At 38.4% G+C, this 23,485-nt stretch overlaps 1 protein-coding gene across 2 annotated transcripts in view; it reads right to left on the bottom strand.

The window, feature by feature from the left end:
* ppp3cca (protein phosphatase 3, catalytic subunit, gamma isozyme, a) overlaps nt 1-23,485 on the bottom strand; it is an 81,221-nt gene that overhangs the window by 11,026 nt on the left and 46,710 nt on the right. For both annotated transcript variants that reach the window (XM_079814918.1, XM_079814919.1), the window contains exons 4-10: nt 17,514-17,625; nt 10,681-10,826; nt 10,445-10,584; nt 9,178-9,255; nt 8,787-8,881; nt 5,171-5,296; nt 3,993-4,070 (exon numbers count right to left, since the gene is read on the bottom strand). In XM_079814918.1, coding sequence (XP_079671044.1) covers nt 3,993-4,070; nt 5,171-5,296; nt 8,787-8,881; nt 9,178-9,255; nt 10,445-10,584; nt 10,681-10,826; nt 17,514-17,625 — 775 coding nt within the window. The remainder of the gene's footprint in view (nt 1-3,992; nt 4,071-5,170; nt 5,297-8,786; nt 8,882-9,177; nt 9,256-10,444; nt 10,585-10,680; nt 10,827-17,513; nt 17,626-23,485) is intronic.

Below are 23,485 nucleotides of genomic sequence, written 5' to 3'. Positions count from 1 at the left end.
AAGCAGAGATAAACGTGCGATGTATGCAGGAGATTCATTCATCATATGGTGGTTGTACTGTTTTTGTTCTATTTCAGCGGCGAAAATGGTTTTAAAAACACAGCAGAAGCACAGCGCGTCTGATATGACTGGCATAACGCTGGTGAATTTAGGGACCGTCTCTAAAGTTACATACAACATTGGTAACGTTACACGTTTCAAACTTCAGCATTTGAAGAGAATGACAGTCATAAAACTGACTGTAAAGTGATCATTTAGGTGTCAGGTATGATGCACACATTTTGATATTTAATAAAATAAACTGTCAAATCATATGGAAATATGGATATGCATTATTTCACTTGGATACTGTTTGGGCTCTAACACAAAATATGCTAGATTTAAATGCATCATTGCTGAACACTGTAAATATATTCTCAAGCAATATTCTCATCAGAGATAATATTAGAGATTATATTTACGACAAATTATTATTATTTATGCGTTATGCGTTGCTATTGACGACGGCCATTAAGGAAGGAAATCCCACAGAATCTAGCTTAAAAAAGTGCATAGAGCTGTTTGATTTATTTGTTGTTTGTTGATTTTCAAATATAAAACTTGTTGAAATGTTTTAAGTGTGTGCATCAGTTCTTTTTGAACACTTTCATCTCGTTTGAACAAAACCGTGATAATATTGATAACCGTGATAATTTGGGTCACTATAATCGTGATGTTAAATTTCCATACCGTTTCATCCCTATGGGTGCCTAAAGCTCATTTATCCCGTCTGGCCTGAGCCAACAGAAGGTCTACTGTGACAAGTCACACAAAATTTTAATGATGTTATGGGAGGAGTGTGTCAACACAGGGAATCGCTCTCTGCTGCGTATAGGACTGCGTAGCCGCAGACCAATCAGAGCGCCTATGATGACTGTCCACCGACAAAAGTGCCTACAATGAGCATGTAAGCATCAGAACCTTGAAGTAGTGGAAGAAGGTCGCTTGGTCTGGTGAGTCCATCATGTGGACGTCCATGTGCCTTTTAACAGGGGAAGTGATGGCACAAGAATGCACTGTGGGATGACGACCAGCCGGTGGATTGAGTGTGATGCTCTGGGCAATGTTCTGCTGGGAAACCCTGGATCCGGCCATTCATATGTACATAAATTTGACACGTGCCACCTACCTAAACATTGTTGCAGACCAGGTACACCACTTCATGACAATGGTGTTTCCTGGTGAGAATTGCCTCATTCAGTAGGTTAATGCACCATGCCACACTGCACACATAGTTCAGAAATGGTTTGAGGACGAGTTCAAGGTGTTGCCCTGGCCTCCAAAACTCCCCAGATCTCAATTCAATTGAGCATCTGTGTAATGTGCTGGACCAACAAATTTGATCCACAGTGGCACAACCTCGTAGCCTACAGGACATGAAGGATCTGCTGCTAACGTCTTGGTGACAGAAACTACAGGACACCATCAGGAGTCAGCGCTGGTTTGGCAGCACGTGGAGGACCAACAGCATATTAGGTAGATGGTCATAATGTTTTGGCTCATTGGTGTACAAGTAGTATATTTCTTTTGTAATGTCTCTAGTTTGCTTTCAAAATAAAGCTTGGTTTTAATCAGAATGCCAGAGAATGCGGTGCAAAAATAAAGATATTGTGTCAGACATACACTCACTTAAAGGATTATTAGGAACACCATACTAATACTGTGTTTGACCCCCTTTTGCCTTCAGAACTGCCTTAATTCTATGTGGCATTGATTCAACAAGGTGCTGAAAGCATTCTTTAGAAATGTTGGCCCATATTGATAGGATAGCATCTTGCAGTTGATGGAGATTTGTGGGATGCACATCCAGGGCACGAAGCTCCCGTTCCACCACATCCCAAAGATGCTCTATTGGGTTGAGATCTGGTGACTGTGGGGGCCATTTTAGTTCAGTAAACTCATTGTCATGTTCAAGAAACCAATTTGAAATGATTCGAGCTTTGTGACATGGTGCATTATCCTGCTGGAAGTAGCCATCAGAGGATGGGTACATGGTGGTCATAAAGGGATGGACATGATCAGAAACAATGCTCAGGTAGGCCGTGGCATTTAAACAATGCCCAATTGGCAGTAAGGGGCCTAAAGTGTGCCAAGAAAACATCCCCCACACCATTACACCACCACCACCAGCCTGCACAGTGGTTACAAGGCATGATGGATCCATGTTCTTATTCTGTTTACGCCAAATTCTGACACCATCTGAATGTCTCAACAGAAATCGAGACTCATCAGACCAGGCAACATTTTTACAGTCTTCAACTGTCCAATTTTGGGGAGCTCGTGCAAATTGTAGCCTCTTTTTCCTATTTGTAGTGGAGATGAGTGGTACCCAGTGGGGTCTTCTGCTGTTGTAGCCCATCCGCCTCAAGGTTGTGCGTGTTGTGGCTTCACAAATGCTTTGCTGCATACCTCGGTTGTAACGAGTGGTTATTTCAGTCAAAGTTGCTCTTCTATCAGCTTGAATCAGTCGGCCTATTCTCCTCTGACCTCTAGCATCAACAAGGCATTTTCGCCCACAGGACTGCCGCATACTGGATGTTTTTCTCTTTTCACACCATTCTTTGTAAACCCTAGAAATGGTTGTGTGTGAAAATCCCAGTAACTGAGCAGATTGTGAAATACTCAGACCGGCCCGTCTGGCACCAACAACAATGCCACGCTCAAAATTGCTTAAATCACCTTTCTTTCCCATTCTGACATTCAGTTTGGAGTTCAGGAGATTGTCTTGACCAGGACCACACCCCTAAATGCATTGAAGCAACTGCCATGTGATTGGTTGATTAGATAATTGCATTAATGAGAAATTGAACAGGTGTTCCTAATAATCCTTTAGGTATCACTTGTCTAATACATTTTGAACAATAATAATGTTTTATTATCATCATCATCATCACCATTATTAATTATTATTTAAAGGGATAGTTCATCCAAAAACATTCAATCAAATTACCCCATGATTTACTCACCCTCAAGCCATCCTAAGTGTATATGACATTTTTTTGAATACCGAAGGCGGTCTGCTGGAAGCTAGATATTTTACATTATAAAGTTTTAAACATGGATATTTTTTCTTACACAAACCCATCGATTCACTTCAGAAGTTCTTTATTAACTTCCCAGAGCCGTGTAGATTACTTTTATAATGGATGGATGCACTTTTTTGAGCTTCACTATTATTTTAGATATTATTTGGCAGAAAACTGAAGGAAAGCCTTGGTGCTTCATTGTTGAGTTGATAATTCAATTCTATTTCTCATTCCAAATATGGGGAAATGCTGTCATCTCCACCTTTTTTAAAAGGGTTTGGAATTGTTTGGAATTACTCAAATGAAAAAATAAAAGGAGCCTGGAATGCTTCACGGTGCACATTGTAAGCCAACCGCACCATTAGCCTTGCGTGGGCTTGAGAGTATTTGCAGAAGAGTGTCACACCTTCGCTCTAATAATTTAAGCAGATCAGTTTGTGGTTCAATGATTACACAAGGGAAAACCACAATCCTACTTAGTCTATATACTATATTTTAAAATATATTAAAATAGAAAAGAAAAAAACCCACTTTAAATTATAAATCACAATATTACTGTTTTTCTATAAGATTATACCACCATGTGAATTCTACTCTTCAGATCAGGCTGTCTAAGAAGGAAGTATCATGGGATGACATAACCAGACATCAGACCTCCAGGGAGAGCTTCTTAGACAGCCAGAATGACAGTTGGACACTTCTGAGGACCTGCTGTCTATGCTGATGATGACCAGACAGACAGACGCTCACACACACACACACGCACGCACACACACACACACACACACACAGCTTGAAGCGCATTCAAGCTGTTCTTCATTAAATTATGTCACTGAACGTGAAGCAAAAGGAAATCAGCCCATAAGGCAGTTGTCAGCTTACCAAACTTTAATTAATCTCAGTTGTATACTATGTGAACACCCTTACCTTCACATAAGTCATCTCCCTCTGACATGAGTTCATCATCAGAGCAGATATTTAGGACATTCACCAACATTTCAGTCACTGTAAATAGAGAACCTGCTCGTTAAATCTGCAATGCAAGTTGACATTTTACATAATATTTGTGTCTGTGCAACAAATTGAGTTGTCTACCCAAAAGAAGAACGGAATCGGAATTGCCTGAAACGATTCGCCAGTAATTCCAGCTATACTTCCTGCTCAAACCTACATTGGTTTGTTAAAAAAAAATCCATAATGACAGCCTGTCTTCACTGGCTGGCCTAGAACGACATCTACTTTTGACCTGCCCTTAAACCACAAACAAGCGCTGAGGAAGTCTCCAGAGCTACATTTCAGATATAGTAATGGCTGTTTTGTTTCCGACACACGCTGTAAGTGGTGGACCAATCAAAACACACTGTGCCATCTGACCAATCAGAGCACAGAAAGGAGGTTATTAGAGAGGTCGGATCTTTGAATGACCCATTTCAGACAGTAGACACGTTTTGCTTCATTTAGAATGACTTCATTCCGATTGATGAATCAGAACGTAGTGTTTACATGAACGCTAAATAAAATGATCGTGTTGATGTGCGTGTTTATATGTCAGAAGCTTCTGATCGGATTTAATGTGCACACTGCACAAATATACAGTTTCCCGCTGTTGTTGCATACTAACCATCCTCCTTTTCTTTGTTTTGAAAAGCAGACTTCATATTTTTCTATTCCGGGTTCTAATTAGGCTATGACAAGCAGATTAATCATTATGTAGTGCTGCTTATATTTATCAAACAGTAAAAACGTCACAAAGGGAATAAACCACCCCTTACAATCCGAATAAAATTTTAAACAGATCTGGCCAATTCATCCCTATTGACGCAGCTACTGAGAGAAATATGCTTTTATCTTGGATGTATGCAAGTCTATTGTAGGAGAACTCCAAAACAAAATTAGGAACCTTTAAAACTGCATAATAGGAGCACTTTAATATGATGTTTAAGATTTGAGTTTTTCTGTATTCTTTCCACAGAGAGGACAGCCACCAGACACATCATTAACAAGGGGATTGTCGCCTCCTCTTCACATGGCTTGTCAAATACTACCAACCATCTCAGTCCCTAAAAATCACACCTCCCACTTCAGGTCTCAGTTTGGACACTTACCTTTCTCGCCCACAAAGGGCAGCGACCACGTAAACACATCCATAAAGTTGGGTAACCAGTACGGGTGAGGAGAGCAGTTGAACTGTCTAATGTTCATGACGTTGTTTTCATATTTCAATACAGCCGCTGAGGAATAAAAGCACAGGGAGATGTCATGTACATTCATGAAAGTGTTCAACCAATAAAACAAAACAAAACAGAAAAGCAACCTGATAGGCTCCCATAAAGGTTCACGAACAGTCAACTGATACTTTGACTTTACATAGACTTTCAGTCTAGATGTCTAGACACTTTAGAGTCAATATAGCAATAATTACAGCTAAGTTGCAGGGAATTTTTTTTTTTTTGTATGGCTGGCAATTGTTACATTATCCTTCAGAGGTTCAAATTAGAGCCTCACAGTCCAACAATAAATGCATAAAACGATCATAAATGATTTAAAGGTGCAGTGTGTAATATTTATGAGGATCTATTGACAAAAATGCAATATAATATACATAACTATGTTTTCAGTGGTGTATAAAGACCTTACATATACCCCTTTTCCACCAAGGCAGTGCCAGAGCTAATTCAGAGCCAGAGCTAGTCCCAGTTCATAGTTGGTTCGACTGAGGAGCTTTCTAAGAACCGTTTGCTTTTCCACATGCTGAGAGCCACAAAAGAGCCAGGTCTTACGTCACTGTATACGTCTCATCTTTTCTCAGCAACGCTAGCGAGGCAGCGGCAGTGTTGCCAAGTCCGTGGTTTTGCCGCGGGCTGTTTTTTTATGTCCGCGGGATAAAGCGACCCCAATTATGTGATATTTAGCCCCGGGAATGCGAATTTTAGCAGGCAACCATGCCAAAAAACACATATTTTACCCCCAAATGTGATTTTTACCGGGGAAGCCCCCCTGAAACGCGATTGGGCTTGTTTTGAGTAGCAATTGGGTGGGTTTTGTTGAGAAAACCTGGCAACCCTGGGCAGCGGGGAAACACAAACACACCAGGCTTGTTCGAGATGCATCGGCACTGCGCAGACCGATCCACGTATGAGATATATATATATATATACATATAAAAACGCATGAGTGAATCAAAAGCATAAGGAGTCATATGCTCTCGCTGGACTCGTTATCATACGGCGATCGGTCTCTGCACAGCGCCGCTGCGAACAAGCCTTCCATCAACAATGCAAACGTTGCGTTACTATTGATTCACATGGCTTTACGATCCTACATCGGCATCAAAACACAACAAAAACACAGCGAATCCAACGCATTCATGCAGTTCGCCTTAATTTGTATAGACGGAGATTACAAACGAGCAGCAGCTGTTAGCTCCATTAGCTGCTATTTCAAACATGGCGGATCTCAAGTTTGTGTTCGTCTTGTTGACCCCGCCCCCAGCGCCTGACGTAATCGGTTCTTACTTCTAGCCCTGTTCTAGCCCAGCAATGTTTTGGTGCTACTTAAGAACCACTTTTCCTGGCTCGGAGCTGGGGCTTTGGGTGTGGAAACACAAAGAACCGATTTGAAACTAGGCTCTGGCTCCGATCTCGCTCTAGCTCTGCTTTGGTGGAAAAGGGGTAATAATGAACCGTTATGTTTTTATTACCTTAGAATGAGCCATTTCTATCTACATACACCGCGGGTCCCCCTACAGTGAAATCGCAATTTTGCGCTGTCATGTTTCTACAGTAGCCCTAAACGGACAAAGTGCACTACAGAGCGCTAGCTACTCTCTGCTCAGGGTTCTTGCAGGTTTCAGAAAGTCAAATTTAAGACCTTTTTAAGACATTTTAAGACCATAAAGATTGAAATTTAAGACCTATACGACGCATTACCAAAATTATTTAAATCAAAGAAATTAAAAAAAAGCAAAAAAGCAATGATATTAGTAACCCTCCACAGCCAACAACGTGCCAAATGCCCAAAACCTTAGGCCCAAAATGAAAATAGGCTAAAAACAAACTTGCCCTCAAATAGAATAGATTACAAAACAGCATATTAAAAGCCTAATAGAGATTGAACAGGGGATGCACAAGGGAGATAGGATAAACTAGGGATGCACGATTTGGGGAAGATATCTAATTGCGCTTATTCTGGTTAAAATGCAATTTTTTTTATTTATTTATTTTTTTTTTACAAATGAAAAGTGTTTGCATATAACATTTTATATATTAATGTTTAAATATTGAGACTAATAATAATTATTATATTCGATAAATACAAATATTTAACAAAATTAGAAATATTACTATTACAATAACATTTTAATTATTAAAAAAATTACAAATAGAGTATTTAAGAATATATATAACAATATAATACTAATAATAATAACAAAATTTATATTTTACAGAAAACTTATTTTACAAAAAAAACTGCTGGGTTACCTGTTAATATGCAGACACCCTATGACTTAAAATCATTAGAAAGGTCTAAAGATTTATTGTAAAAAAAAAAAAATCTGTGTTTTTTATCTGTGATATCAATTTCTTAAAGTCTTAAAGAAAAAACTGTACATTGGAGAAAAACATATGGGTTGTCATATACATTTATTTAGAGAGAAGTATTATTTTTCATATTTGTTACCCAAACGTTTCATTCATACTGGAAGCCAGAGGGCGCCCTCGAGCAGAAACTCCACATTTGCCTCAGAGAAGTAATCATTAGCCCTAATGTGAAGCTAGCGATGTAGGATAAACTGAAGATAGAAACGTTTTGACTGATGAAACGAAGACAATAAACACGACTGCATCAAGCTATGGTGTATTTGAGTTCTTCAAACCTTCACTATTGTCATAATAATAAGGTATGCAGTGCTGATTGAGTGCAGACTTTATCACTGTTTAGAATAATATAAAACAATGCATGTCTGCCTCATTCTGTCCAGAAAAATACAACGTTATTAAACGTAGACGTATTTTGCGGGCAGGCAATTCCATTTATCACAGGATTTGTAGTTTTATCACAGAGTACGTGTACCAACACCAATATCCCCCAGAAAGAAACTACTACACAACGAACAAACGCTCTGAGGGCAGAGCAGCAAAGACTCTAGAGCGCCGCTTTGAGCTCCGCTTTCGCGATTCGATACTTTTTTGCTACAGTTTAACGTTAATAACTTTCTGCAGCCAGCGTTTCTGGAAATTAACGAGGATAACACCTTTTTTTTAAGACCTAACTAAATGAAATTTAAGACCTCGGGTGAAAATCTGGCCGTTTTTAAGACGTTTTAAGGCCTTAAATTAAAAAAATTAAATTTAAGACTTTTTAAGACCCCGCGGGAACCCTGTCTGCTGTCTCAGACGATGACATCTTTGTCCTGTGTCGGCCACCGTAGCGTCTCTATGTGCTATTCGCAACCTCACCGCTAGATGCTGCTAAAATTTACAAAGTGCATATACAAATAAATACCTTTTCTTGTTAGCTGAGAATGTGGGGCTACAAAGCTGATAGCGAGTTCGTAGAAACTGATTCAATTAAGTCACTCGCAATGCTTTATCAAATGGGCTGCAATTACCGTTTTCATGGTAATAATGATGTTGGGATCGGGGTCTGCCCTTTTAAAAAAAAAAAAGTTTGAGAAAACCTGCACTAAACAAGAATGTGTGCTATAACAAACTAACACACCTTTGTTGTTATAGACGTCTAGGTAATTTGGTGCTGAGAATATGGTAATTAATGAAGGGAAGCCTGTTGTCTGACTTTTTCTGTACATCCTGTACCTGAAACAGAAACACACACAAATCTCTTTAGTTGCAGATTAGCTCAGCATGTCAAAAAGGCATCTGGCATGGACCAATAAAGGAAGTGCTCTTTGTCATTGTCAACTAATGCGTTTTTGTCAAAGTCAGTGAGTAATGATCCAATGATCCACAGTTTCAGATGGATTTTTTTTCATGGACAGACATAGAGGGACTACACTGGCATCACAAGATTAAACTAGCAAAAGATAAAAATAGCAAAGAAAGCATAAGCTATTTCAGTCTTACTATCATGAAAGAGCAGAATCAATACTTACCCTGCGTCTTGTGCTTCATGAGCTCTAATTACTGACAACAGGTTGTTATTTGTCAAAAAGTCACAGACTGCTGCATAACTGTAAAATGAGAGAAAAGACAAACTTTTGAGGGTGTCATAGCGATGAGTCAGACCGCATAATTTCTTAATATGGCTTTTTGGGGTTCTCTGTACAGCTGGGCAATATGGGCCAAAAATCCTATCTCTGTATTTTTAGGCTGAAAAAAAAAAAGGGAAAAAAAGGCCAATTTGGGTCATGCACTTTCCCCTCAGCAGCTCATTCGGTGTCCTCCGCAATTTTTCAGATGCATTCACAAAATCAAAATAATCTATTTTAGAAATAAACGTATATATTGATATATCACACATACTCGATATAGCATCTAGACATGGTTCTCTTTAGGTCCACTCAATCTCAGTACAGTGAACACTCAAGCTATATGACCACCACCTGCTCTTTGTTAGCATTTAGTTGGCGTGGTACAAACAAATGCCAGCTGGATAAGCAAACAGTGAATAAACACACTTATATATACACCCAGAACGAAACCAGCTGGGTGACACCAGTCAGGTTATTTCAGCGTAAATCAGACAGGATTTACGCACCAGTTCACAGATGCCAGGATGACTTTTGCATCGAGTTGCACGTTTATGAGCCAGAATAAAGAATCTGGTCAAAGAAAAAAGTTAAAAGAAAAAGAGAAAGAAACAGCTTTTTTCTCAACATGTAAGATGAGTGTTTGAGTTATTTTATAGTAGGGTAAACAATAATTTAATTAAAAAAATGTGTTACTCAACCAAATGTTCACTATGTCAAAATAGGCTAAGCTCAACATCCTTTTATTTTCTTTTGAGTAAATTACATCATATATTAATGTAATGATTGAATGACTCTTACAAATCCATTTCTTGGTTGATTTAAATTACAAAATTAAACTTTTTTTCTTTCTTATATGAAGATAACAATAAAACTGACTTGGAATTGCTACTTTTCAATTGCCTTTGATAAAAATATAATCGAACAAAAAAAATAATGAACCATTTTAACATTTTAATATTTTTTATAAAAATGATAATTTATTAAAAATGATAATTTATTATATATAATAAATTATAACATAAATAATATAATTTGTGATGTGTGGAGAGAAAAAAAAATCTAGGTAAATATTACACGTGAGAAGAATATTTTATATTCAGTAAAAGTAGTCATTTATATTTGTATAAATCTGGGAGATCGGTCCCAATGAACGGCTTTGCTCCAGTACCTGAAAAAATAGGAACAGCCTCTGACTGAGTTGTGGTTGAAGTGCTCTACAGTCTTCTCACTGCCGTAGTCCTCTCCCGGGTCAGCCCAGATCAAGTCACACATAGGCCCAAATGCTGGGGGCTCCTTAAACCTGTCTAACTGCATAACACAGCGCAAAGACAAAGGAGGAGGCATGAACACATCCTGCTTTCCAATAAAAAGGCTGTGAGGAAAAGGACATAAACAGATGCTTACTTTCCTAATGTCATCTAAGCAGTTGATTTCTGGTGAGAGGCCACCGTGTACGCAGAGAAACTGCTGGTTTAGAAGAGCTGCAAGAGGCAAGCAGTCAAAGGCATCCATACATGCGTCATAAACCCTCTCTGAATACTTTATTTTACCTGTAAGGGGACAAAGACAGAAAAGTACACCTGTGTTAAAGTTTGGTGCACTGAAGTCAAGAAATCACTCGTTTAATAACATTTTTTATCAAAGGCTGGCCTTGGCATATGAACTACTATACAGGAAGGCCATGTGTCATTTATGATGGGTGGGACCAATTTTGTCCCCAACACTTTATTAAATAACTTTTGACAAAGTAGCCTACTTAATCAAATTCACAAATATTACACCATTTAAACATTAGCAAAATACTTTCTGAGTTACTACAACAATCTGTGTCATATAATATACTTGTTTCCAGTTGTTTAATTTCAAGAACTGAGGTGAGTTATCCATTGTTGCTTTTAGAACGACTACATTACAAAGCTGGGAGCACTAAATGATATTCAAAGTCACATTTCACGCTTTTAACATTAAATAAAGCACATAAACACTACCTGAGAATATCATTGCCATGTTTTGTGTTGTTATTCTAGCCACGACGTCGCAGAAATAGAAACCTTTTCTAAAATAGAATCATTCCGTGTCGCCGTTGTGGCTGGTTAGGACAAAAAGTCTAATTAACATGGAAAAGATACCTTTTATCGTGTGTCGCGTCGCGGCGTTGCGTTGCGTGTAGTTAGGACACGGTGTGAAACACTATTACAATTTAAACCAGGTGTTTTTATTAAAATTTTTAAATGTAATTTATTCCTGTAATGGCTCAATAACATTTTTTTTTAAATGTTAAAAACAGTTGTGCTGCTTAATACTTTTCAGAAAAAATGTTGGAAACATTTTACACATTGATCAATAGAAAGTTTAAAAGAACAGCATTTATTTAAAATATAAATGTTTTGTAAGATTATAGGTGTCTCTTTTGATCAATTTAATGCATCCTTACTGAATAAAAGTGTGATCCTACTGACCGTAAACACCATGAGATGGCAGGGGTAATTTAAAATGCATTCCAATACTCACTAAAATGTATGTTATCAATGATTTGAACAGTTTAACAATTTAAGTACTAGTCGATTTGATCACTTAAATGTGCAGAAAGAATGTCTGCTCCCTCAAATCAAAAAGTGTAATGAGAACTTAATCTTGAAAACTAGCAACTACCTGTGCTGCTAAAATTGACATTTCTCAAGGTTATTATTAATAATTCAGTTTTGACAGTGTTTGAGCAAATAATGGAGATGTTGACACAGATCTTACAGACCTTATCTTCAAATCAATACACTATTTTTTTTTATTAAAACAGTAAAAGTCATCATCAAGATCATGTGACATTTTTAGCACATAATAACATTTTGCAATGACAACCAGCACGTCTGTACGCAGTCATACAGTAATAACTACAATAAAGCGCCAAAACTGGCCACCAAGCAGACACAAAAACAGCAGGGACTATTCAATTAAATTCAAATGAGCCTAATTAGTGCAATGCGAATACTTAATTCAGCTACTGATTAAGCTTATTAATACTTCAGTATCTGGACTGAAGTAGTCTCATTAGTCTTGTCTTGGTTTCCACTAAATACAGCTGGGTTATTCACCAAACCGAATTACACATTCGCTCTGAGAATAAGGTCTCATGGAGAGCACTTGGGCTTCCACTAAACATTCTACCATGAAACCATCTCCATCTTTGTTATGCAGAGCACAATGGCCAACGCTATTGTATGAGCTTAATAGCAAACAGTGTTCATTTCAAGCACAATAGACTACTACTGACCCATAGAAAACCAAAACCAGGGATTTAATCAGATGTTCAAAGGAAACTTAATTGAAATGCTATTTGGATTTAAGCAGAGTATACAGAGTATAATACAACATTAGCTAGTGCTAGTATACTAGCAAAGATTATATACATGGCCAGCATTCATGTAATGAATTTGCTTCTTGTTGTGTACTTCTCTTAAAAGCATATTTAAAAAAAACCCTGCACTTTAATGAAATAAAAGGCCACTTAAAGTGTACTTTGTAATGCCACATTAAAGTTATACTTTAAAGTATATTCTAAATGATTATGTAAGGAATAATTGACGACGGGCCGTTCAATTATTAGAACAATAATGCACACCCGAGGTGGTGATGCGGTCACGACGCGAAGCGGAGTGGCCGTTACACCTCGGGTGTGCATTATTGTTCTAATAATTGAACGCCCCGGAGTCAATTATTCCGCTTATACTACGGTTACCACACCTCAAGACATCGATCCGAAGATATATTTAAAGGGATTCGTCCGGTTTTTGTACTTAAATCGCTATTGTGAGTAGGACTATTTCTTCCGCGTCTCATCCAATGGCTCTTTTGTTAGTTCCGAAACGTCATTTTAAAGCTGTTAACGAAGGCTTGAGCCATTGATAGCATTCTACTGCAGTTATTAATAAAGTTATTAGAAAGAGAGCGAGAGCGAGAGAGAGAGAGAGAGAGAGAGAGAGAGTGCTTGTGTGAATTAGGCTGCCTCTGTGCGTCTCTAAACAGCTGTTATTACCTCGCTAGTGAAAAAATGTCACGTGTAGCCTTTAAGTTGCTCCACTATATAGGCTAACTGATCAAATCGTCAGGGCAGCGCTGACACCTTTCTGTGCAAACTGTAGTGCGTGTGCGAGCATGTGTGATTTCAGTAATGAGACAGAAAAGCTTGCCTTTGGTGTCTGCTTCCGTCTGTTGGTTTTCATCTGGACTGTCTAATACTGCTGCCGCCCAGTTGTTGAACATTTTATATTCACCGTAAATATTAAGATTTACTTTAGGAAAATCGTCTGTCATATTGTTGTTTTTCAGTCCTGTAATTTCCGTTATTACAGTTAACTATGCAAAGTGATATGGAACTGTAATGCGGTCAAGAGAGCTGCCTGGAACTACGTTCGCTGTGCGTCTCCCAGAAAATAATTGCACACCTCAGAACGTTCATCAGCCAATCAGATTCAAGCATTCAACGGCCCCGTAGTATAAGTTTTATTAATCTTCTCTCATACTTTCAAGTACACTTATTTTGATGTGTTGACTAACATAAAGCACTCTCAAAGTACTTTGTAATTTCAACTGTAGTGTGCCGTTCAATAATATATTTTAAAACGTAAAAAGTAAAGTTAACATATTTAAATATGTAATTGCAAATATATTTAAATACATGATATACAAGTGTCATTAGAACTGACATTAAAGTATATTTTAGTTTACCATAAATGCTTCTCAGTACATACGACTATACAATTTAAACATCTGTAAAAAAGACAATAAAAGTAATTATGAAATTACATAAATAGATGAACATAAGTGGGTCAAAAAAGCACTATAAAGTCATCTAACTGCATTTTATATAAATCCAGTGACAACTGTGACAAGTGTTTCTAAATTAAATTAAATTAAATTAAATTAAATTAAATTAAATTAAATTAAATTAAATTAAATTAAATTAAATTAAATTAAATTAAATTAAATTAAATTAAATTAAATTAAATTAAATTAAATAAATAAGCTACTGCTATGACATAAAGGGAAGAAGGGCATGAAGTATGAAGTAAAGGTTGGTCATTTGATCTAACACTGGCTTTAGGAGACCTGTAATAACCTCCTGAGAGATGGGTTCCTGGCTCAGTAGATGCAAACCCGGGTCGACCACATCAGACGGAGAGAGAAGAAATCCCATATCCATTCGAATAACAAATATGTCTCTGTATTTGTAAGCAACTGGAGCGTGAATAAACCCAAGCCTAAAAAGAAGCTAAACAGCTCCTTGTGTCTCTATTTGAGATCTTGGCTGGTCATGCTGCATTGAATTAAGGTTTTAAATAAATTATTGTAAAAGAATGCTAATGAGATGCTTCACAATGAAAAGACATTAGTCTCTCATAAATCAAGACAGGTAATGCAGCGTGTGGTGTACAACGGCTCATCAGGTTTGTCTCTTTGTGAGCCAGATGAGCTCGAGCCACTTCACTATCCAGCATACAAATAACTCACACCTGGATACTTTCCGGCAGCAGACATTGAGTTCTACAAACCTTACTCTAATAGAGCTGTTTGCTAGCTTATTTTCTCAGAGGGACAAAGTGCTGATTGCAGAAAACAGGGCACGTAAAGCCTTTAAAACAAAGACAGCAATTCTTTATGAACTGCCTCTCACAGCAGCCAGTGAGGATATTCATTCAGTCTTAAAAAACTTGCTATAGATCTTAGTCAGATTAGAGACCAATTTGAGACTGTGAGTTACACAAGTCTGTTTCATATGTCCTAAAAATGGTCTTATTTTCACAACCCACTGTGTCGTCCACTGGAAACGTGGACATTTCCAATGTTTTGTTGGCTGAGCAATCAAAACTCACACTAGAGGTCTACACGGAGGACCTGAGACCCGAGAACCAGACCCGGGACCCGTACGGATCTGTTTAATGTTCTGTGTAATACGGCCGGCGGCCGGGATCAGAGTCAGTCAGCGCTGTCCGTGTTTTGTAACGTGCAACTTGTACGATTAGAATGAGAAAACTTTGAGTTGGGAAATAAGGTGAAAAAAAGGCCCAGTCGCCAGAAGCAGAGCGGTCGGAGTTAATGCAAGCGCACGGTGATCATGAGTTTTCCTGTTTCTATGTGTACAGCAGTAAATGCAAACAATCTTCAAATCTCAAAAACTGCAAATCAGCAAACAAAATCTGAGGTGAACGGTCACATGAATGTTTTCTATGACGTTCAAATTGCATTAAAAAGCGTATATTTCAGGTTGCTCCAGCTAACGTGCATGTGCAGTCTCAAGTGCGCACACTTTATTATAATATGAATTAACTTTATCTTGTTATATCTAAATGTTTTGGTCAAAATCGGCTCAGAGAGCACAGAGATAAATAAGTAATGCTACCGTCCGCAGCCATGGCTCCGAACGAGCAATCGTTACTACAATTCAAAATTGCAAACAGTCGAAGTTATCTTATTATGTGAATTGACTCGAGATAAAAAAAAAAAATGCAAAAGTCGCATTGGTCATCCGTCAGCGTAACAGCAAGTGGATTTTTGAAGCTGGAATAATGAGTGGATTAAGCATGCTCGGCAAGAGAGGAATAACATGAATGGAACTTTCTTGGCAAGGAGGATTGTTTGCATCACAGTCAGGTACAAGGGAGAAGGCTGCTAACTAGAGGTAAGAAAAAAAGTTGGGTAGGTAAGACAAATTTATTGACTTGTTGATAACAATTTGCTGTGATCATAGGGCTGTAACGATTTGACCAAAAATAAAAACCTCGATTAATTGAACATTTTACCTCGATAACGATTAATGAACGATTATTTTGCTTTTGCTTTTTTTTGCCTCATAAGGTTGAGTAATTTTCTGATAAGGTTTTTACTGTAAATATATTTTACTATTAAAAGGTGGATTTTTTTTTTTCTAATGAAAAAGTGCATTTCTTTGTGATTTTAAAACACTTGAAGGAAACGGTTCACTTTCAGCAGTTATTGTCTATGGGGCAGATTTCTGCTTGTTGTACATCAGATACAGATACATTAACACAGTAGGCCTACATTACATGTATTTGAATGCATTAATGAGAGCGTGATTGTGTGTGAATTACTCATTACCGTCTCTATTCATTATGAAGCCGTGGTTTGTACTTACTTCAAAGGTATTAAAATATATGCTATAACGGTTGAGTTTCTAGGCTACTTTAGTGACTTTACTTTAGTCACAGGACAGCGTTGACACTGCGTTTCTGTGCTGCTTTGCGCGCGATCTTCACGTGATGTGCGAGCTTCTGTCTGAGTGTTCGTTTGTCACAATATATCAGGCATTATTTCAACATAATACACATCTGATGGTCGAAACTCGCTTTAATGTTCAAACTGGCAGGGCTTAAAACATACAAATGACAAAGCTTTGTGTGGACGCAGTTGAGGACGCGCGCGCGCGCGTTTAAATATTGAAACTGACACGCCTTTAAACGCATTTACTTGACAAACTTTATGAGCATGAAAGTGAAAGCGATCTGGCTTCGGGGCTTGCGCGTGCCGTCTGTGTGTCGGTGGCAGCGCGTATAGGCTATGAGAACGGTGATTAACTGACCTGTATATAAACTGTGTAAAACATGCAGTTACTATTGTGATTCTGGGCATCTATTAACACAGATAACTGCTCCTGCATCTCTCTGTGTGCCTGCAAACTGCACTTGATGTGACTGACGGGGCGGAGTCACGTGAAAACCGGAATAACCGAGATGGTAAAAATACGTCGGTTAGAGGTTCTGAATGCCGGTTTCGGTTATTTTCCGATTAATCGTACAGCCCTATGTGATCACCTTTGGCCACTTCTCCAAGTCAGTTATGTAAGCCAGTGTTGTTATTGTTTACTAAATCTGTCATAATTTACTCTCCCTCAAGTTGTTCTAAACCTGTACGAGATTCTTTCATCTGTTAAACACAAAAGAAGATATGACGAATATTGGTAACCAAACAGTCGATGGTAGCGATTGAGTAAATGATGGAAGAATTTTCATTTTTGGGTGAACTATCCCTTTAACTGCAGGAGTAATGTTATACTGTTTGCAAGGTAAATGAAAGTGCTAGCTGGTGACAGCTGACTGAAAATGCAGCTTTTCAGACATCAAAGAGGGAACTTCAGTGAAAGTGAGGAAAAGGCTGGCGGACAGTTCGAACCGAATACATAACTTAGCTATCGGCACTCCTAGATGGTACATTCCCACTGCACTCACATTCCTGTTTGAACGTGAAGTATTCTGTGAGGTGCCGACACTCGTGGTTGCCTCTGAGGAGAAAGAGGGTGTTGGGGTGGTTGATCTTCAGTGTCCACAGGAACAGCACACACTAAAGAGAGACAGAAAGAGAGATAGACATTTATAATCCTGAAGATACTTGACTATTAGATGCCAGCTGGAATAGCTATGCAAGGAAAATTAAGATGAAGACTGGGTGTCTTTTACATTAATAAACTGCGGAAAACATCCCACTTTAATCCTTTTATTGATGTCTACAATAAAATGTGAGGCCTCTTCATTCAAATAAGGGTGCAAAGGAAAATTGTTAATCCTTATCATTGCATTTACGTAAAGGCAACCTGATAGTGTTTTCAATGCCCAATGGCAAGATTATGGCACAGTCAGTGTCCTTTCACTGTTTGGTGCTCAACAGATGGCCAACTGGGTGCATGAGGGACTTGCAAAGGTGGGAGTGAGTGGTCACATGGTAATTATTCCCAATGATACATTATTCTAAAAAACAGGATTGTTTGGTACATTTACACATCTAAAATTCACACTAAAGTATAGACTGTTTGGCAGCAGACAACACAAAACTCTTGGCATTACAGTCTGTGTGTTCGAGTGAGATGCCTGATCTACTGTACAGTACAGAGTACATGCACCCACTCTTTTTAGCCTCATTAAAATGTATTTATCCTAATCTACCCCCCCCCCCCCCCCTCCCCTCATTTGCATGCAAAATCCCAGACACCACTCAACGTGGGGAGAACAGGACACCAAGGTAACCAAGGACGACAGGTGTGCATTTAAATGACATGTGAAATAATAGACATGGAGGAGGGTGCAGCGCGAGAGCCGGGACCGGAGCCTACGCAAGAGGAATAATGAGCTGAAAATTGCAGGTAATAGTGCCCATGAGAGGAGGACCTGAACGAAGGCTATTATTGCTGAATGGCAGACGACAGAGAGAGAATGACACAAAGAGGAACCCGTTTTTTCCTAAAGTTTACATGCCACTTCAGGCTATCGCCTGGTTTAATAACAGGCATGAATTAGGATGATTAACTAGTCATCGATCAACCAATTAGTGAGGTTGATTAGTTTACTTAATTGTTTTACTTTTTAGTTTTAGTGTTTTGTCCAGTGGAGTTTTAAAGGAGATTAATTCACAGAATTCAGAGACATATACACAGAAATAAATTATAAATTAAAATGTATATCCAAATAGAATGGTCACACTTTAGTTTAGGGTCCAATTCGAACTATTAACTAGGGCTGGTCGGTTCCGAAATTTTTGGAATCGATTCTGATTCCGACTCCTGGTTCCAAGAATCGATTCCTCACGGTTGTTTTCGATTCTTGTTTTTTTTTTTTTTTTTACAATATTGATGGGGGAACCTAGTCCCGGAGTGACCACGGGATATAAGGATGGAAAGCATCCTTCGCTGAAACTTTATTTGTAAAATGAAGATACATTTCAATAACTCTGATTGATTTTAAATAGTAATTATGGATGCTCCTGAAATGGCCCATAGCCCAGCAGTAAATGCAATTTAATAAATAAACAGGATAGCACAATATTCAAGGATGGGCATTTATTGCATGGTTAAAACTATATGACATGTCTAAAATGCATGTGTACAGTTAAGATAAATGACAATTTTTTTAAGTGCTTTTGCACAAAATGTACGAGGCAAAATAACCAAAATATTAACAAAAACAAATGATATAAGACTGCGCCGTTTATTTGTCAATCAGATGCGCGAGGCTCTCTCCCATTAATCTGTGCTCTAGGTGCACTTTCTTTCAGTATTATCATTGGATTATAGAAAGAAAAAACAGCATTTTATTTCAAATGAAAATACGACCCTCACATCTCCATCTGTTACCGTAGACCAAGCAGCTCTCAAAACCTACCGTTGTGGACAACATAAGCTTTTCACGATTTAAGCTAAAATTATGTTTTTGGGTGCAAAACGTAGTGAATTTGTCCAAGATGCAGGATCACAGAAGGAAACAATGACAATAAACACCATTAACCTAAGTGAATGAAAGGTAGGCTAATAATCAGCGATATGCATTCACGTAGCCTATGGCTTTGTTTGAATGTTTCAGCATTCTATAAAACTATGGAACGTCATTACGCGATGATGCAAATGAACCGCTGAATTGCTTTATTTTTAACTGGTTCATTTCAACTGTCCGAAAGAACCTTTTGCAGAAATTAAATGGACTTCCAATCATTATTAGTGAGCGAGAGACAAATTAATGCAAAACTCTGTTGAACCGAAAGGGGCTCTTAAAGAGGAGTCGATTCCCCTCGATGAAATCGATTCCAAACTTTGGAATCGACTCTCGATTCCCAACACCTTGGAATCTAGGAATCGATTCCCAGCCCTACTATTAACTAGTTGCTTATTAACATGCATATTACTAGAATATTGGCTGTTTATTAGTACTTATAAAGCACATATTAATGCCTTACTCAGCATGACAATATTCTACATCCCTTAATCCTGCCCAAAACCTAAATTCAACAACTACCTTACTTACTATCAATAAGAAGTAATTAGGAGTTTATTGAGGCAAAAGTCATAGTTAATAGTGAGAATTGGACCTTAATCTAACCTTAATCTTAATCCGAAAACACTTAACACATCATGAGGAGAAAAGACTGCTTGGAATGATGAAATGAAAATGGAAGGATGAAAAAAAAGATGGTTGGATGCTGTAAAGAACAATATAAACAGGAGTTTCCTAAAGAATGCCATCAATGACTGAGACAACTAGAGAAAGCATATCTAGTGGTATAGAAAACTCATCGACATGTCAAATATGAAAATAAGGAGATTTTTCACATCCCTTTCTAATAAGTGGGTTTTTTCTCTCTCAGACAAGACAAAAGGGCAGAGAGCTTTGTGCCAGACAAGTGGAGACTGAACAGTGTGATGGTGAGGATGCTCACACTAAGACCTTCCACTTGTGTGTGAGCGGTGTGTGTGTGTGTGTGTGTGTGTGTGGTGGCTGGTCATGGTGGTGGGAGGCTGAGGATGCATTAATAATAGACGGATCTCGGATCAAAGGGAAATAGCCCACCATAATGGAAGAGAAAGATGATGACAGGCAAAATGAACAGAATTGCTCATACTTTTATGAGCAATTCTGAGCCCATTTTAGCACAGATATATAACAAGAGAGAGCACATCATGAGCATCCAGATAAATGTAAAGGCTTTATATCGTTAGCATAACAAATAAAGTCAGAAATTATCAGAAAATGAGAGGCAAAGAATATGTATATACACGAGTGTTCAATATTTGGGATCAGTAAAAAAATTTTTTTGGAAGAAACTTATTTAAAAGGAAGCATTAAAATTCATCTAAAGTGACAGTAAAGACATTTAAAAAGTTTTTCAATTTTCTATTTTCTATTCATCAAAGAATCCTGAAAAAAATAATTGTATCAGGGTTTCAACAAAAGCAGCAAAATAAGATCTGTTTCTTGAGTACCAAATCCACATTAGAATGATTTCTGAAGGATCATGTGAATAGCATAATGACTTCTGAAAAATCAGCTTTGCACCACAGGAATTACATTTTGAAATACATTACAATAAAATAAAAAAACAAACAGTTATTTGAAATTGCAATATTATTTCACAATTTGCTTTTATTGTAATCTTTCAAATAAATGCAGCTTTGGTGAGCATAAGAGACTGAATTTCATTAAAATGAGTCTTGAATACTTACAAGTCCTGACTCATTTGAATAAAAATGGTCACCAGAAATCACCAAATCTCACTGAAAATGAACAACAGCATGCAAGTCACTGTGTGAGCGACCCTTAGAAATGTTAATCTAATGAACTCCTCACTGGATCAAAGTGCGAGTCGTCAGTAACATCAGTCATTCAGCGGAGAATCGCGACAAGCAGAGCTGTCCACGCTTTAATGCTCTATGACTCATCTGTTATGAAAGGGTACAGTGTCTGACAGGTTATCAAATAGCTCCACTCAGACAGTGACACGTCCAAATGAGACCGACTGAGAAAGAGGCGCCATTTAACCACCCAGCTTAACAAGGTCTCTGATACTTTTGTTCTCTATTCTAAATCATTAACAGGTCCTGCATTCAACAAACGCAATCAAATGACACAAAAAGTAGAGGCTTCAGTCAACTGGAAGATTAAAAGTGGAACGTTTTACATTACGCAATGGTCTTTGGTTAGCTAAATAGTATATCAGGACTCCAGACTGCAACCAAACCTGCCGGTGCGACTAAATTTAGTTAGAGGTCGCACTGGTTACCCAACTGATAAAAAATGTAATTTGTGTAGAATATGAGAAACATCAAACTAGACAAAAGCGCACTACTTGTTTGAGCTGCAGAGGGCGGACCGTTTATCAGCTCGGAACATTAATAGACAGTACAGCTAGGCCTGTCACGGTAACAAATTTTGCTGGATGATAAATTGGCCAAGAAATTATTGCAATAAACGATAATATTGAGACCATTTTCATCTAAAATAATGATAATGGCATAATAATGCAGGTAGACCTTTTCAAAGATCAATAAACTTTTATTTATTTTATTGCTATCTCTACAAGAACTTATGTGCCTTTTTAGCACGCAAAGATTGAACTTGAAGCACACAAAGATTAAGCTGAAGAATGAACTTGCATTTATCAAACTGCCAACTTCAGTGTAGCTTCAAGCCTTATTTAAACTCGACGCGTCCGCACGAGCGTGAAGATGCGCGCGGAGCAGGCGGTAGTGCACGTTGAGTGCGCGAGACCCCATTTTGCTTGGTGGTGTGCACATCAAATTTTTTAACTTTGCGCGTGGCTCCGCAACCGAAGAAGCATGAGTTCCAGGTGAATCTGGCCGAGCATGACGTCTCATCACCGGCACCCAGTCTGCGCATCGAGTATAAACACCTCCCCAAACGGACGAGGCGCGTGCGCAGTCAGCGAGAGAGAGAGAACAAGGAAGGAAACCAACGAGGAAAACAAACAAGCATGCAAATAGAAAATGATCACGGCCGGAAAAATTAGAGCTCTTTTTTTTTTTATCGTGCGATTAATTTATTTATTGACTATCTTTCTGCATTTTTTTTATGGACTTCAAAAAAAGAGCAACAGTCACTGCCATTATAAAGCTTGGAAGAGCCAGGACTTTTTTAATATAACTCGATTTTATTTGTCTGAAAGAAGAATGTCATATACACCTAGGACAGGGGTGCCCAATCCTGCTCCTGGAGGGCCACTGTCCTGCAGAGTTTCACTCCAACTCGCCTCAACACACCTGCCTGGAAGTTTCCAGTATGCCTAGTAAGACCTTGATTAACTGGTTCAGGTGTGTTTAATTAGAGTTGGAGCTAAACTCTGCAGGACAGTGGCCCTCCAGGAGCAGGATTGGGCACCCCTGACCTAGGATGAGGGCTAATTTTCATTTTTGGGTCAACTATCCCTTTAAGAGACTAGGGACAACCCTTTTAGACCATGCGCGCCGACCATTTGTCCCATCGTTAAACTAGCAAAAGTAGATTCGGACACGCCCTAAAGGGGATCGCACACCGGACGCGAATCTCAGCGCGTCTCAGGAAGTTGTTCAAAATCCTGCCGCGCCACAGAGCGCCATTTCAAGGTTTTATATTAAACTTATATCATATTTCCCTCAAATCGTCAATGTTCATACTGATTTCACCCTGTGCTACAAGAACTCACCCATCGTGCAGCTCTTCTGTCAGAAGTCAATTCAAAATTGAGCTTGCACGTCCGGTGTGAAATACCTGAGACGCGGCGCTGAGCTTCGTGTCCGGTGTGCGACCCCCTTAAGTGCACTTGTGCCGTGCACTTTAGACCATGCACTTAGATCGTTAAAATAGGACCCAATTTGTTCATCCTTCAAAGACTGTCCCCATTTGTAAAACTAAAAATTGTAGGAAAACTAACACCTTGTGGCAAA

Source organism: Gobio gobio (assembly GCF_949357685.1).
Source record: "Gobio gobio genome assembly, chromosome: 4".
Taxonomy (NCBI): Eukaryota; Metazoa; Chordata; class Actinopteri; order Cypriniformes; family Gobionidae; genus Gobio; species Gobio gobio.
Note: the sequence above shows the minus strand (reverse complement) of the source record. Positions and strands in the feature narration are given on the sequence as shown.